At 40.2% G+C, this 14,095-nt stretch overlaps 2 protein-coding genes across 5 annotated transcripts in view; one reads left to right on the forward strand and one right to left on the reverse strand.

Moving 5' to 3' along the window:
- Positions 1–10,619, reverse strand: part of cdc40 (cell division cycle 40 homolog (S. cerevisiae)) — a 16,992-nt gene extending 6,373 nt beyond the window's left edge. Inside the window, exons 1-12 of the mRNA XM_010790344.1 lie at positions 10,394–10,619; positions 9,593–9,679; positions 8,949–9,078; positions 8,766–8,858; positions 8,523–8,662; positions 8,278–8,374; positions 7,943–8,082; positions 7,017–7,091; positions 6,699–6,744; positions 5,046–5,147; positions 3,667–3,782; positions 2,607–2,740 (exon numbers count right to left, since the gene is read on the reverse strand). Of these exons, the coding sequence (XP_010788646.1) occupies positions 2,607–2,740; positions 3,667–3,782; positions 5,046–5,147; positions 6,699–6,744; positions 7,017–7,091; positions 7,943–8,082; positions 8,278–8,374; positions 8,523–8,662; positions 8,766–8,858; positions 8,949–9,078; positions 9,593–9,679; positions 10,394–10,585 (1,352 nt within the window). The 5' untranslated portion in view covers positions 10,586–10,619. The remainder of the gene's footprint in view (positions 1–2,606; positions 2,741–3,666; positions 3,783–5,045; positions 5,148–6,698; positions 6,745–7,016; positions 7,092–7,942; positions 8,083–8,277; positions 8,375–8,522; positions 8,663–8,765; positions 8,859–8,948; positions 9,079–9,592; positions 9,680–10,393) is intronic.
- An 858-nt stretch (positions 10,620–11,477) lies between these two features.
- The window catches only part of wasf1 (WASP family member 1), a 54,146-nt gene continuing 51,528 nt past the window's right edge, over positions 11,478–14,095 (forward strand). For 3 of the 4 annotated variants that reach the window (XR_800161.1, XM_010790345.1, XM_010790347.1), the window contains exon 1: positions 11,478–11,898. The gene's annotated coding sequence lies outside the window, so the exon portion shown is untranslated. The remainder of the gene's footprint in view (positions 11,899–14,095) is intronic. The other variant, XM_010790346.1, reaches the window with a different exon arrangement.

Raw genomic sequence — 14,095 nt, forward strand, 5'->3', positions numbered from 1 at the left:
CCCCCCCAAAAGTTCCTGTTGTAACAAAATTGAAAATAAATAAAAAAAACGAGATCAGTCTAGAAGGGGTCACACTCTTTTACCCCTATTGACCATATTTTTTTTTTTTTTTTTCCCGAAAACAAAAAGGTGTTTCAGAAATTTACACACAACCTCCTGTCTTATAGTTCTTCATTTATGTTGTAGGGTACTGAGATTAAACAATCCGAACAAATTCCTCCTCCCCCCCCCCGGACCCCTGGCGGCAACCGCCAACACGAATTCTCAATTCTCCCCACCGGAAGAACCTAAGCGTCTTTTATCTGCTGGTTTTTAAATATTTATCGTCTTTGAGCAAAAGTACCAGAGTTTGTTTATCAACACAGGACCCCCGGTTACTCTTAATAGTCCCCCATGTAATGAACATATCTTAAAATAAATATTTGAAAGGCAGGAGGGGATTAAAAATAGTTTTAAAACTGTATCTGATTTGCCAGGCACATTTGCTTTCCAATAATGTAATATGCATAACTTAATTATTTATAAAAGTGTGCAATTGGCAGCAAAGGCCAGGCTCACAGGGGATATGCTGGAACATTGGTACAGTGCAGCGTTAGCTCCCAGTGCAACAGATGCATGTAAAGCATGGAGGCAGAGACGATGTTTTGTCGATGTCAAATCCTCTTATGAACAACCAATGAAAGGAACAGTGAGCGGTGCAAGAGGGCATCTTCAGGAGGCAGCAAGATACACTGAAGATGTATAGTTTGTTATTTCAAATGTTCTAGGTGCAGAGGTTAGACAAAACACGACACAAACTTTCCTTTTACAATATCTACTGCATTTTCACACGTGACGTCCACTTCTAGATCATTCTTGATATATTTATTCTAACATTTACTCAAAAAAATGTAGTCGATGAAATGAAAAGCACTGAAGCACTGTTTGAGGCTCTGATATTAAAACAGAGTAGTAAAGACATTGTGTATCACGCAACAATAAGTCAGAAATGTCCACAAACACTATTAAGCTCATTGGTCAGTAGTATGCAGTGTTAGCTCTTGACTGATTAACTCATCGTTAATATCAGCGGACAGGCCAAGCTAAAAAAAAAGGTCTAAACCACCACACCAAGCGTTTCCCGAGCTGTCGTTGTGAAACACGCAGCGGGGCTTTCTCTCCCACAGTCACTGAAGAGTGGGAATTAGCCATAATTCTGTCAACACCACTTCACTTTGTTAGGACAAAATAGTTCAAAGTAAGTGCTTGTAAAACGCTGAGATCTTGTTTTTGTGAAGAAATTACATTAGCAAGCGTCTGCCTTTGCCAGCTCTATTAATAACTTTCAAAGCACAAATCGCATCGTCAGATTAAAAAATCCATTACATTACATGTTAGACGCTTTTATCCAAAGCAACTTACATACTCAATACTGTGGGCAATCCCCACAGGAGTAATTTGGGGTGAAGTCCCTCCCCTTCCGGGGGACCTCCATGGGACCTTATTTCGGAAAAAATCATGTATTGAAGTCAATGGAGAGGGAAAGATGATCTTTTGATCCCGTTTGAATTGTGCAACGAATTACACATATGATGTTCAATTTAAAAGATCATTTTGAAAGTCAAAAAAATAAAACGTGTCGTAAAACTGTGAAGTAACAAAATGTTTTGTGTGAAGCGCTCAATGAACTACACCTCTGGTCTCACCCACATGTCACCAACACCAAGATGGCCGTCACGTCGGCACATTTCACCTCTTTCTTTCAGAACGAAGTGAAAAGTATTAAAAGAGGTGAAAATCACTCCAAGTCTGGGCATGTTGAGAGCTGTACATACGAAAAAGGGGAGTTAGTCGGTTCCGTAAAAGCCAGCATGCGGGACCGGCTTTACAAGGTTTCGGTGAGTAACACGAGTGTAATGTGTAACGGTAATGTACGCGACTCTGGGATTTGTAGTCTTTCTAGTTGCGTATTTTTCATAGTCTTATACTACAACAGTTTTACGACAAACTGTGACTTTTTTGACATGGAAATGATTTTTTAAGATTGACGAACATCATATGTGTAATTCATGGCACAATTCAAACGGGATCGAAAGATACTTTTTCTCTCTCCATTGACTTCAATACATTATTTTTCAGAAATAAGGTCCCATGGGGCGGAAGTAGATGGGCATGACTTCGCCACTCTATTTGGGGTGAAGTGTCTTGCCCAGGGACACAACGACATACTGACTGCAGTGGGGTTTGAACCTGTGACCCCCTGATCCCAACACCTACGGACTAACCCACTACGCCACACAAGGCCATCATCATCACATCCATCCATCACATATTAAGTTTGAATCAGACTCAGCGAGGCGAGGAATAAAGGAGAGGGCGAGACGGCGAAGCGTCAGAATTAAAAACGAAATGTTTAACAACAGAGCAATTTCTGATTCCAAGTCATTTAATTATTAAGACTTAAAGAACACAACTTTGGTAAAAAGACAAGACAGCATTATACGTTTCATTAGAGCATTAACATTTTTTTTCCCAAGGTGTTCCTGTATCAGATTTCCCCCCTATTAATTCAACCACTTCACGCGCCATATGTCAACCCTGATTTACAGCTTGTAGTCAGCACTTACCACTCCCAAACTCGAAGACTCTTATCGTCTGACGTGCTGACAAACCGGCGATTCTCATCCACAAAGGTGATGGTGTTGACGGCTCCCAGGTGACGGTCGTACTCCTGAACCACCTCATTGGTCCTGATGTCCCACTGCCAGAGAGACAAGGCGCAGAGAGCAAAATACACAGAGAAGGTTAACACATTCATTCAAGTCAAAACCTAGTAGATTATTGAACTGGATTCAAAAAACGACATATACCGGTATATATTATTTAAAAGTGTTCTGCTGTGTGCTGATAACCTATTTTCCTGCAATGGTGAAAGATATCTTATATCCGGGCTGTGGGAGACTCACTGAGAGGCATTTCTAAAACTGTGCTAATGCAGTGAAATGATTTAACGGCATTGTAATGTTAGCTATCAAACATACACCCATTAAAATGGAAGGACAGTCACGTAGGAAGGCCTCCAGGCAACAACTGAATAGGATGCATTAATGCCCAAACATATTCAATATCCAATTTTTATTCTGTTCTGTTTTTTAAGATCATAGCCTTCGGGTGATCACAGGAGCAGCCATCTGTTCTGAAAACCCCGGAGAGAGCAGCATGATTTAATAATAATGCTGAATATGTGCCAGATATTGTGATAATGACTTCAACATTTTGACATTTCAATTAAATTAAAGATGCAGCTGAGAGTATAATGTTAGTTAATCCCAAACTGCATGATTATGAATTGAGGAAAACAAAAATCAGACAACAAGCTCTTGACATAAAAGCCCAACGTTCCTATAGAGGTTCAGAGTAACGTGTTCTTAAAACTGTTAACCTAATTGTATGATGTTACAGTAATGGATTTCCTACTATTATCACCAATTGGTCCCCTTTGCCTCTTCCACCCTAATGCTCCCCATGATTAATGACTTGCTGTAGTCCTGTTGAAACCCAGACACACAGGTTTGCAGAGTTTACTTCACGCTTCGGTGGGCACACATAGAAATTCTTATGTGCATCTGCTTGGCCAACTGGGAAATATACGCTTGAAGTGAGTCTTTGAGCAGAATTGAATTTTACCTGAACAATCTTCTTATCAGACATGCCGGCCACAAAGAGATCCTGTTTGTCCTCGTCTGGGTTGAACTTGACGCAGTACGGAACCTTTCTGTTGGTGAAGCGAGAGATACACTGGCCTGTGGAGAGGCAAACAGAAATGTCAGACCTCAGGAATAATTCCCTGTGCTTTTCAGAGGAGACACTCAAGTTGTTTAAAAGTGAGGACACAAGGCATGCTTTCAAACCACAGCTCAGCCGTAACACAGACACATTTCTTTGCGTTTATTCAGCATTGGTGAAACACCACACAAGCGATGCTACCTCCAATGCCGGAGAAGAGGGAACAGCAAATTGGAAATGACTGCAACACAAAGAAGCCTTTAAAAAGATAGGAATAGAGGCCTTTCACCTAAATCATTTATGTATCACATCCATTGTTTAACTGCAAATGGGACACATCTAAATACTAGAAACTTCTCGAGACATCCACGCTGCAACTTTGTACTGAACAAACCGTCACAAACTGGTGGGAAGACAGTCTTTAAAATGAACTTATTAGAATGATGTGGCTTTAAATCCTGCTGACAACAAGTGGGGGATTTAACTCTGTTCTGCCCTCTGCTGGATTGGCAGTCTTGAGTTGAGTGGGGTGGGAACTGAGATGGATGATGAGTGGGGAACATGTGACCCCAGAGACACTACATGTAGATCACTTTCCCCTCTGTACGAACAGGTCAAACAATGACAATGATTCTTCGTCTTTTGAATCCCAAGGGTCCAGTGTCATATCTTTACATGTCCTGTTTAGTCCGTTCAGAACAAAAGGATATTCCACATATGATTCAAATAGAAAACAGCAGGATATCTCCCTATTTAATTTCTGCTATATAAATCAATACGTTGACTAACCGTTTCAGCTCTAGTTTACCATCCCTAAAGACAGAGCAACCAAAAATCTAAGAAGCTGGAGTTAGTGAATGTTTAGTATTTTTGCCTGTCAAATTTGTTTAAACTAATTAAAAACTTACCAAATAGGAAACTGTATGCAAGTCAAGTCTGTGTAAAGGGCGAATGAGAAACTGGCCTTCTAGAAACACGCTTGCATGTCCAGCCGATAGATGCCGATAAATAACACAAGGAAGCTCTCTGCGCAGTCATTCAGTTATCTGGTGGCTTGTGAGATCAAAGAGGTTTGTTATGATGTCCTTCCTTATATAATATCTGCCGAGTGTCCCCGAGATTGAATTTTCTTCACAGAATATTCAGGGTTAGATATTGAACACCCTCTTGTGAAGCTTGAATAGACTCAGTCTTTAAGTGAGATGTTTATTTGGAACCATTCATTCTGAATATGGGCAACAGGAGGTGGTGAGAATAACAGAAAAGAGCAGTAGCCCTACCTGTTTCAGTGTCCCAGAGTTTCAGGTGGCGATCGTAGGCAGCGCTGAGGAACTTGGTTCCAGAGTTGTTGTAGCAAATGTCTCGAACTGCTTTGCTGTGGCCTAATATGAGCAGGGGAAATGTAAACATACATTACAATCAAATAAATAAATATATGCTGAAAATCCACTATGTTCCGTACTCTAGTTATCTTAGTACCCTGCTGCATTGCTTCTATACTCGATTCATTTGAAGAATGGGAAATGAGGTGAGAGGAAATAAGGGATGCTGAGGAAGAGAGATGATGTGGGCTGTGGGAGACGAGGGGAGGGGAATCTTTAAATGAGCGAGAGTAATGTCATGCTCCATCTGTCGTAACCACTGTTCTACACCTTCTCCCATTCTCCCTCTAATCCCCTTCTATGAAACCTCTTTGGCTTTTTCTCATGCAGTGCAGGTGATGCGGGGTCCCCGGGGGCTCAGGCGGCTCCCTTGTTAAAGAACTGCTTTTATCAGGGCTACACTGTTTCCACAGCGATAACAGAGCCCACTGAGGCTAAGTGCCTGCCTGCTCGCTGGCAAACCAAAAGGCGCAGCAGAAAAAAAAGCCTTGTTGGTGTGTGAGTGAGGAAACAAATATAGATGAATTACTGAAGGCAGGGCACACATGTCAATACCCTTTGTCCCACCCTGCATTCCGACATGACAATGCACACATAATGATATCATTCATGCACATCCCACAAGCTCACGTATGTGTGCCAACAACAATGGTGTGCAGTGTGTGGTTCAATAACAGATGCTTTGCAATTGCAAGACGTTTAGGAGGGAAATACCTAACGCATAAAAAAAACGGTGAAGCAAACTACACATTTTAACAAAAAGGTGTACTTTCTAAAAATATATGAAAGTCATCCAAATACATAAAACAAAGAAATAAAATAGAATTGAACACTTCAGCGAGAAATACAGAACAAACAGAATTATTCATTATACTGTTGTAAACGATGAAAATACCAGACAGCTGATGATTAAAGTGAAAACCTAATGTGTTCTTCTCAACAAAGCTGTTTATTTTAAGCTAATAAAAAAGCAATCAGCCTCATTGTGTGCATCTCTACTGCGCCCCCACAGCCTGTCACTGTCACTTTATTAACCCCTAAACTGTGCCGCTCTTCCTGTACGCCAGCTCCTCTCCCTGTCTTGTGCCCCGCCTCGCCCCCCCGTTCCCCATGGCCCTCGTGCTGCTGAATTATGCATTTTCTGCAAGCAGAACCGTGGCTGCAAACAATCTCTATGCAGACAGTGTGTCGTCTCTTGGAACAGTGTTAGAGTGACCTGCACACATCAGCTGAAAACCCCCAGACCCCATCTATTCCCCCATCAAAGAATATCCCTAAACCTCCCGTCAGCAGACGTGTCATTATGTTCCAGTAATGATGCGCTCACTTTCTGTCATTGTTGTGTACTTCCCTATCGGCTGAGTGCATTTCAGACTTCAAACATATTTCATGTCATCATCACTTTGCTAATGATCCATCGCTGGTTATTTAAGTTTATACATTTATTTATTAAAAAGGTGTGAATTTCATATTATTCTATATTGACAGCTCATACAAATAATTATCAAGTACAGAATAGAGGGTTTACCAAATCAGAATTTAAACACTTACCAATAAATGTCCGTACACACCTCCTCTCGCCGTACACTTCCCACAACTGTGACGAGAAAGAGATAAAAACAACGAATGAACACAGACATAAACACACATCTAATTCAATCAGCAGAATTAATATGCATTGTGGGTGGATCGAGATCAGTTTTAAAGCGTACAAAAGCAACACGGTACAATGGATAGAGTGCTGGTTTGACAATGACACAAGCAAATCAAAACAATGATTAAACTGCATCATTGAATCACCGAATGAGAGTGTGTATTTCCACTCATAAGCCTCTGAGATGCTTATAGTGTAGAAATGTGATTATTTACCTTGATCTTACAGTCCATGGAGGACGAGAGCAGAAGATGACCAGAGCTAGGAAATAGTCGGATGGCACTGACACCCTGTGAACAAAAGAAGACATGCAATCATGAGTAAGCTACTCTGACTAATCTTTACAGGTCCAAACACCATCGGTGAAGCAATACCATTTGACATCAGTGTGATATTTAATCAGCTCCTACAGGAGACATTAGTAGTTTAATCATCATATTGAGTGCAGGCAGAGTGTCTGTGCAGAACACTCTGCTCCGTATTAATCAGAGAAATTTGGATAACTTCCAAGTTATTAAACTTTCCCCAACAAATGTCATAAAACTTGGGGACACCGTGCGGGCAATCCTCCATCTATTATCTCGACATCAGCACATCCAGGCGCTTATTAATCTTTTCAAAGCGCTTTGCGTTTCAAATGAGACTCTGAAGGCTGTAACTTCCTGCACGAAGCGGATAGGGGCCAATTTAAAACTTGAGTGATTTCTCTCTCCCTGAAGCACACGGGCAGATCTGACACTTGAATCAGATCTCTCTAGGAATAACCCAGTGTTTGCTTTTACATTTGAATTCTAATGACTGTGTTTTGAAAGAAACTGAATAATCTTGGATATGTCAGGGACAATTTGCTTGTATATGGCTTTGTTATCATTTTATTCAAAAGTACTCAGGAGACTTTTACTGTCTGCCTCATACATTCTAACAAGGACTGCATAATGGAATATTCTCTATGTATGCAGACACCTGTTTGACACTGCTATCATTTCACATTCAGAATCATTTTAAAACAACATTTGAATACTTATCTTTAGTAAAAACCTGATTTGAGAATACTTATATATGCAAGGTTTATTAACTGGTACACAAAGAGGCCATTAATGTACACAAAGACACAAATGTATCTTTGTCTCTTCCCACTGACCTTGGTGTGTCCGGACCAGACATGAATCTGTTTCTTAGGCAGGTAACATTTGTCCGGAGCCTCGGAAGAACGCAGGTTGATGCCCACATCCTGTGGGACGTGGAGATAGGACCTGCCCTGGTAATCATACATGTCTTTAACTGGGGGGGTGAACAAAAAGAGACAACAAATAATTACAAAACAATCCTGCAGCATTTGGATACAAGTTTAAAAAGGGACACCTGGCTCTTGGATGTGCTAATTTTTACAAAAAGTCTTATAATACTAAAAAGGAAATGTTAAAATCAATCATTCCAACTAGGTAAACTTCATCTTCCAAGAAAGACTGTCCATACCATGGAGAACAGTTTTCTCTTCAGCAGGAGCTTCTTCCTCGCTCCTGCCCTTCTTCTGCCTCTTGGCTGTGATCTCATCCAGCTCTTTCTGCTCTTCCTATAAAATAAAAACAATTCACAATCTGATATTTACCAAGCATATTAGTTATGGGAGACATCACTGAAGATATGACGTGCCAAGTTAAGTCATGTTCTCACATATGCATGCCATAGCGCTTTTTTGGTTAGGTTAAACAAAGCATTACCTCTGATGGTTTGGCCCCGTCTTTCTCATCTATAAATTTCGCCCATGGTCCAAGGAACTCCTCAATTTCTCCTGCATCTCCACCTTTGATCTTTTTCCTTTTCTCTGTCTTCTTTGTTCCACTCTCAAACACAGTGAGCCCTGGAGGAAGAGACACCACACATTATCATTGTTAATCTCCTCAAATAGGTACTTAAATAAAGACAGCTGCAGGTGAACACTTTATAAATAAAGTGAGATGTACCTTTATTTTTCTCCGCCTCATCCACTGCGCCAATGTAGCTATTAGTGGTGGGAGTTACCTGGTGTGTGTCAACTGATGGATCTAAAGCATAACCTATGGATAGAGAGGGGAAAAGGTCATTCACATTCAGGGTCAATACATTGACTGCATCATTTAAACCACAGAGGTCATAGATGAGCTTACCAAAGGTGGAGAAGGTCCTCCTTTGTGATTCAAACATGAAGTCGTTGAGGTGAGCAGGTTCTGCATAGCCAGATAACATGTTCCTGGGGGCGGACATCTGCTGGCTTTTAAACGGGTTCATCGGCCCTAACTGAGAGGAAGAAATACAAAATCATTAATAACACAACCTTTTAACGAATGGACCCTCGCAAAGGAAATGGTGTTCAAACATGTTCCTCATACATACATTTCTAAGCATGACTTCAATTCCAACCGACTTATTTAGTGATTTATTAACCATATTTTACATGGATCAAGAAATAAGTACAGCACTAGATTGATTCAAATGAGAAATTGCAGCATTAAACGGAAGAAATACGGATAATGGAGGAGATGTGACATAAAAATTATCATTCTTTTTAATCAGAAATTATGTATTTGTGTGACATTTTGAATATTAGAACTGGTTGATATTATCACATATAAGTATTATCTTGGATATGGTAGTGCCAAGCTGGTAGAGGCATTTGTCATTTGTTTCTCAGCTATAGAAAACACATAGAAATGTATGCAAAAAAAAAAAAATGTCTTTAAAATTCACGTTTAATATTATTTTACTGCACTTGACCTATCCCTAGATGTCATTTACTAATTACCAAACTTACCTCTGGTGCAAACAAGGTTTCATATGTCGGGTTAAACGTGACTTCTTTCAATGAAGGGTCCAGGTGTGTGCCAGTCTCCACCGCTTCCTGAAGAGAAGAGGTACCAAATGAATCTCACTGTTTGACTCACAGCACATTGATTACAACATTGATGTTTTCGTGTACAAGCTGTGTTTTCATAATTCACATTTCATTCAGTTGTTCAGGTCTATACAATCATTAACAGTACATTTCAATGTTCTCTTCCGGCCTTCTGTAGTTTAAAATGAAATCATAAATCAATGTAGTAAACATTTTGTGGAGAGGCAGGACCTTTAAACTAGCTATAAAATAAATTATGAACAAGAACAAGACGTTTATGGGGCTGCAGCTCAATAATACTCAAACAACGGGGGCATTCCACTTGAGACAAATGATGGTTGTATTTGTTTAACATACATTAACCATCTTTTAAAAAAGCTTCCCTGTTGCCGTTTTGGTACTAGCGGCTGAAAAACTACATCAAGCCATTTCAAAAACGTCATAGTTATGAATGAACACAGTTAGTCGGTACAACATGAGACCAACATGCAATGATCTTTGCTCTACCCCTAAAGTTTCCCGCTAATCGCTGCTGGTTTTACTCGTGACGTTTACAACTTACAACTCCACACAGAAAATAGTTATTCATAGAGTCTCTTTCGTTATCAATTGAGACAGTTCTTCTCATTATTATATTCAGGCATTGCGTGATTTATAGTAGCTAACTTTGACAAACTGATTTCAACGTTTAGCTAACGTTAGCTAGCTTTGTTAGCTTACCTTAACGGCGACCTCGGGAGCGAGATCGAGAAGAGCTACAGACATTGTGGGTGCAGACTTGAGAGGTTTAAGGTGAGCCGTGGCATCCGGGTCTGCTGGGTCCACTTTCTCAACACCAGAATTTGATTCGGACTCATTTTCGGAATCAGAACCGCTATCGTACGAAACGAGGGAAGCTACGGTGGCAGCCATCTTGGATGTTGTGAATTCGCCGGAAGCAGATGGGCGTTACTTCCGTTGTGAAAAAACACTTTTTTTTTCATCCGAACATGTGACATTTACACGAAAAAGAACATTTATAAAAGGGCTTGACCCTGTCACTATTAACAGAATGCTACATTCAACATGGTAGCAGGACATGAGGTTATTAAAAATAGTTTAACAAAATAAGAGAAAAACATGAATAAAATAAAAATATGACAACTTTGCTTCCCGACGAGAACATAATAATAAATAGCAGAAACAGAGTTTTTTAGGTTAAATAAAATTGAATTTGAAAATAACAGGTATACAGTAATGCTGCTTTTGAGCAAACCATAAAGTGCAAACATTTCAGATACAAAAATAGAGCTGCAACAATTAGTCAATACATTGATTGGATGGTATGCAGATAATGAGGACTAATTGCTCACTTTTGATAAATGATCATTTAGTCATTTCTAAACACAAAATCCTCTCTGCTTATGAAATTCGAGGATTACCTTTGACCTAATTAAATGTATTTTGACCAAAGTGACACTTTGACTATTTTTACATATGTATTAAACAATTGATACAGAAAGATAATTGATTACGATACATATCAATCGTATTTATCTATGCTTGATATAAATATTGGTTGCAACATGATCTGCTATATTGCTCAGTATCGTCATTGAGTTTTGCAATTTATTATTTAATGTTGTCAATGTGATACCATCAAATCATTGTGCAAGACATTAATTAATTATGATGTGATTTGTATGTACAGTGAGGGTTGAAGTAATCTCTGAAATGGATTGGACAGCACAAAATGACGGTGTGTGATAACTAGCCAATACAGCATGCGCGCATGTTGACCGAGAGCCTCCCACGAGCACAGCAGCAGTTGCATGGAACGCTTTCTCGCGCCCTAACAATAGAGTGGTAAGTACCATTATCACCGGTTAAAATGGGGACATTTTCTTGTGAATAAACGTCAATTCTGACCGGTTACTTTGGAGAGAATATTTTTGTCGCATATGGGTAAAACTGACGGACATTTTTGTGTTGCGAAAGCTGTTGTTTGCCTGACCGGACCAGGTTTGATGCCAATTTCAACTAAATCTACCGTGAGACTCCCTTTGGAAAAAGGTGCCTGGATTCTCCGCCGCCGCCGCCGCCTCTTCCACCAGGAGTACATTTGATATCAGAGACAGTACAATCATGGATCCGACCCGGGGATTTAAATTCTTGGACACGGTGGCATGCTCTGCAGCTCAGTGAGGATGGGAAGAAAATAACAGGATTTTTAACAAACGTATCAGGTAATTATTTGAACACTGTGTACTGAAGTCGCATTTTTCACTTGCAAATGTGACTTTAGTAAGGTAACGTTATTGCACCTCTGCAAAACAGCAACAAACTGCCTTAAAACCGAGTCACCATGTTGTAACCATAGACTAGATATTTACCGGAGCGGATGGACTAATAACGGTCTTAGTAATAACACACTGCCTGGTCGTCTCTGACCGCCACATTATTAACCCGGTACACAGGTGACTAATGTGGCAGTGTTGACTACGTTAAGACGCCGAAGTAGTCCAAACCGTTAAAAGTACCAACATTATGTTGAATAATAAAACATGAACGAGACACTTTCCAACGGGACCGCTTGTAGGCTGATACATTGCAAAGCTCCACATCTGCAGGAGCTCACGCAGCAGCGCCTTGACATATTCAGTCCTAGCAATATCATGTTGGTGAGAAACCGGAGAGCAAATATTTGCATGGGATTGCACACTATCTAACGTTATAGAAACATGCCGCATATCTCATCTTGCAGGTTACATTCTACTTGGGGTCGTGGAGTACCAGGTTGGTACAGTAAGATCAGGCGAACCGCTGGCACGACCTGATTTAATTTTCCCACTAATAATGCATTGACTTGCCGAGAGGATAGGGGCTGGGGTCTATTCCAGCACCGCTTGGTTTGCAGTCATGGGGGATGGTAACCTCCAGCCCAGTGAGAATCATGCTTTGTGAAATTCGAAACCTTCTTTGTACTACTTCAAGTACAGCAAGAAAAGTGGGCATGGGGAACAGTGTTGGTGATCAGCTATTATAAATGGTGATTTTGATTCGTCCTATTACATGAGGCCAGCTCGTGTTGTGCTCTTCATTATAGGGCTTACATTAAATTGACCACCTTTTCTGCAGCATGTCCATTTAAACCCAATCAATGAGAGGGTCATAGGATGGTGCAGGAAACACTCTTGTGTAAATTGAAGCAAGCAATATATTTCATGGCTTGTCTTCAAAATGCAGTAGTAAAATAAAAGCAGCAAGTAGTGGAAATTAGTGTCAAGATCTATGGTTGGTGATGAATGAATCATCAGCTGCAGGGCCATTGATACAAGTAGGTACTTTATACTGCGTTCCTGCTGCTTTGAGAGTTGATCAGCTTGTGCCTGTGATGTATTAAATGTAGAAGGATGTAGATGGTGTAGTGACGGCATGCAATATGTATGAGCAAAATGATTTTACTTATTCGATTACTTTATAATTAAGTTAAGTAATTACTTTCCCCAGATCTTTGTGTATCTCAAGAGGAACTGCTTTAAGTCTAGACAACATGTCAATATCAATAAACAGAAACAGCTGATCCTTAAAACTAAATTTAGCAACACAGCTCTTCACACCACACTATCTGGACTGTGAGTCAATGGAATTTCGTAGAAAACATTATCTTTCATTTGTCCCTTTAAATTGTTTTGGTTAAATAAATAATAGGCAGAACTTGTATGAATTATTGTGTGAGCTTGATAATAAGCCTAGATTGTTTATGTAGAAAGTATAAAGGTCTGTATGTGTAAGCAGCCCTGGACAAAATACTCTGAGAGTCCTTGCAGCTGTTACATTTATCAGTCTGTAACAGTGGCATCCAAACTATCACATGACTGGGTGGAAGCTATAGCTAAGTTTCACAACAGCTCAGAGGGAGCTTATATGTGCATACAATATTTGCCATATGGGATGAATTTGGAGTTGCCTTCTAAACATTATCCAATGCCCAAAATGTCATTTTCAGGACCAGTGATCAAATTCCCCCCCGCTCAGCTCTGAGTGGATGTATGTTGAAGTATGCCTGCTGTGGCTTGGAATCTCTGCTTCTGTTTTGTTTGAGGCAAGTTCTCCCCAAGTGGGTTACCTCCTGGGGCTTTGTTAGTGTATGTGGTATTTTTAAGCTTGCTGGGAAACAATAAACAAAGGTGAAAAGAAGTTGAAGGGTCTATCCACACAGCCTGCTCCATGATACAAGGATTTAAATAGGGCTCGGTTTAGCTACAGGTGTGTTCCAAAAATAGAGCAGAACATATTGCCTTGGTTTATCTGATGCTGTTTGCAAACTTTTAGCTGTGAGGGATGACATTCCTGCACAGTTTGCAGTTCTTGTTGGTTATTCTCTGTGTTTCAGAAGCCCTTGTGATATAGAAGAGCTTTGGCATGCCTCCTGCTGAGGCT

The sequence above is a fragment of the Notothenia coriiceps genome, unplaced genomic scaffold (genome assembly GCF_000735185.1).
Source record: "Notothenia coriiceps isolate Sejong01 unplaced genomic scaffold, NC01 NC01_scaffold00034141, whole genome shotgun sequence".
NCBI lineage: Eukaryota > Metazoa > Chordata > Actinopteri > Perciformes > Nototheniidae > Notothenia > Notothenia coriiceps.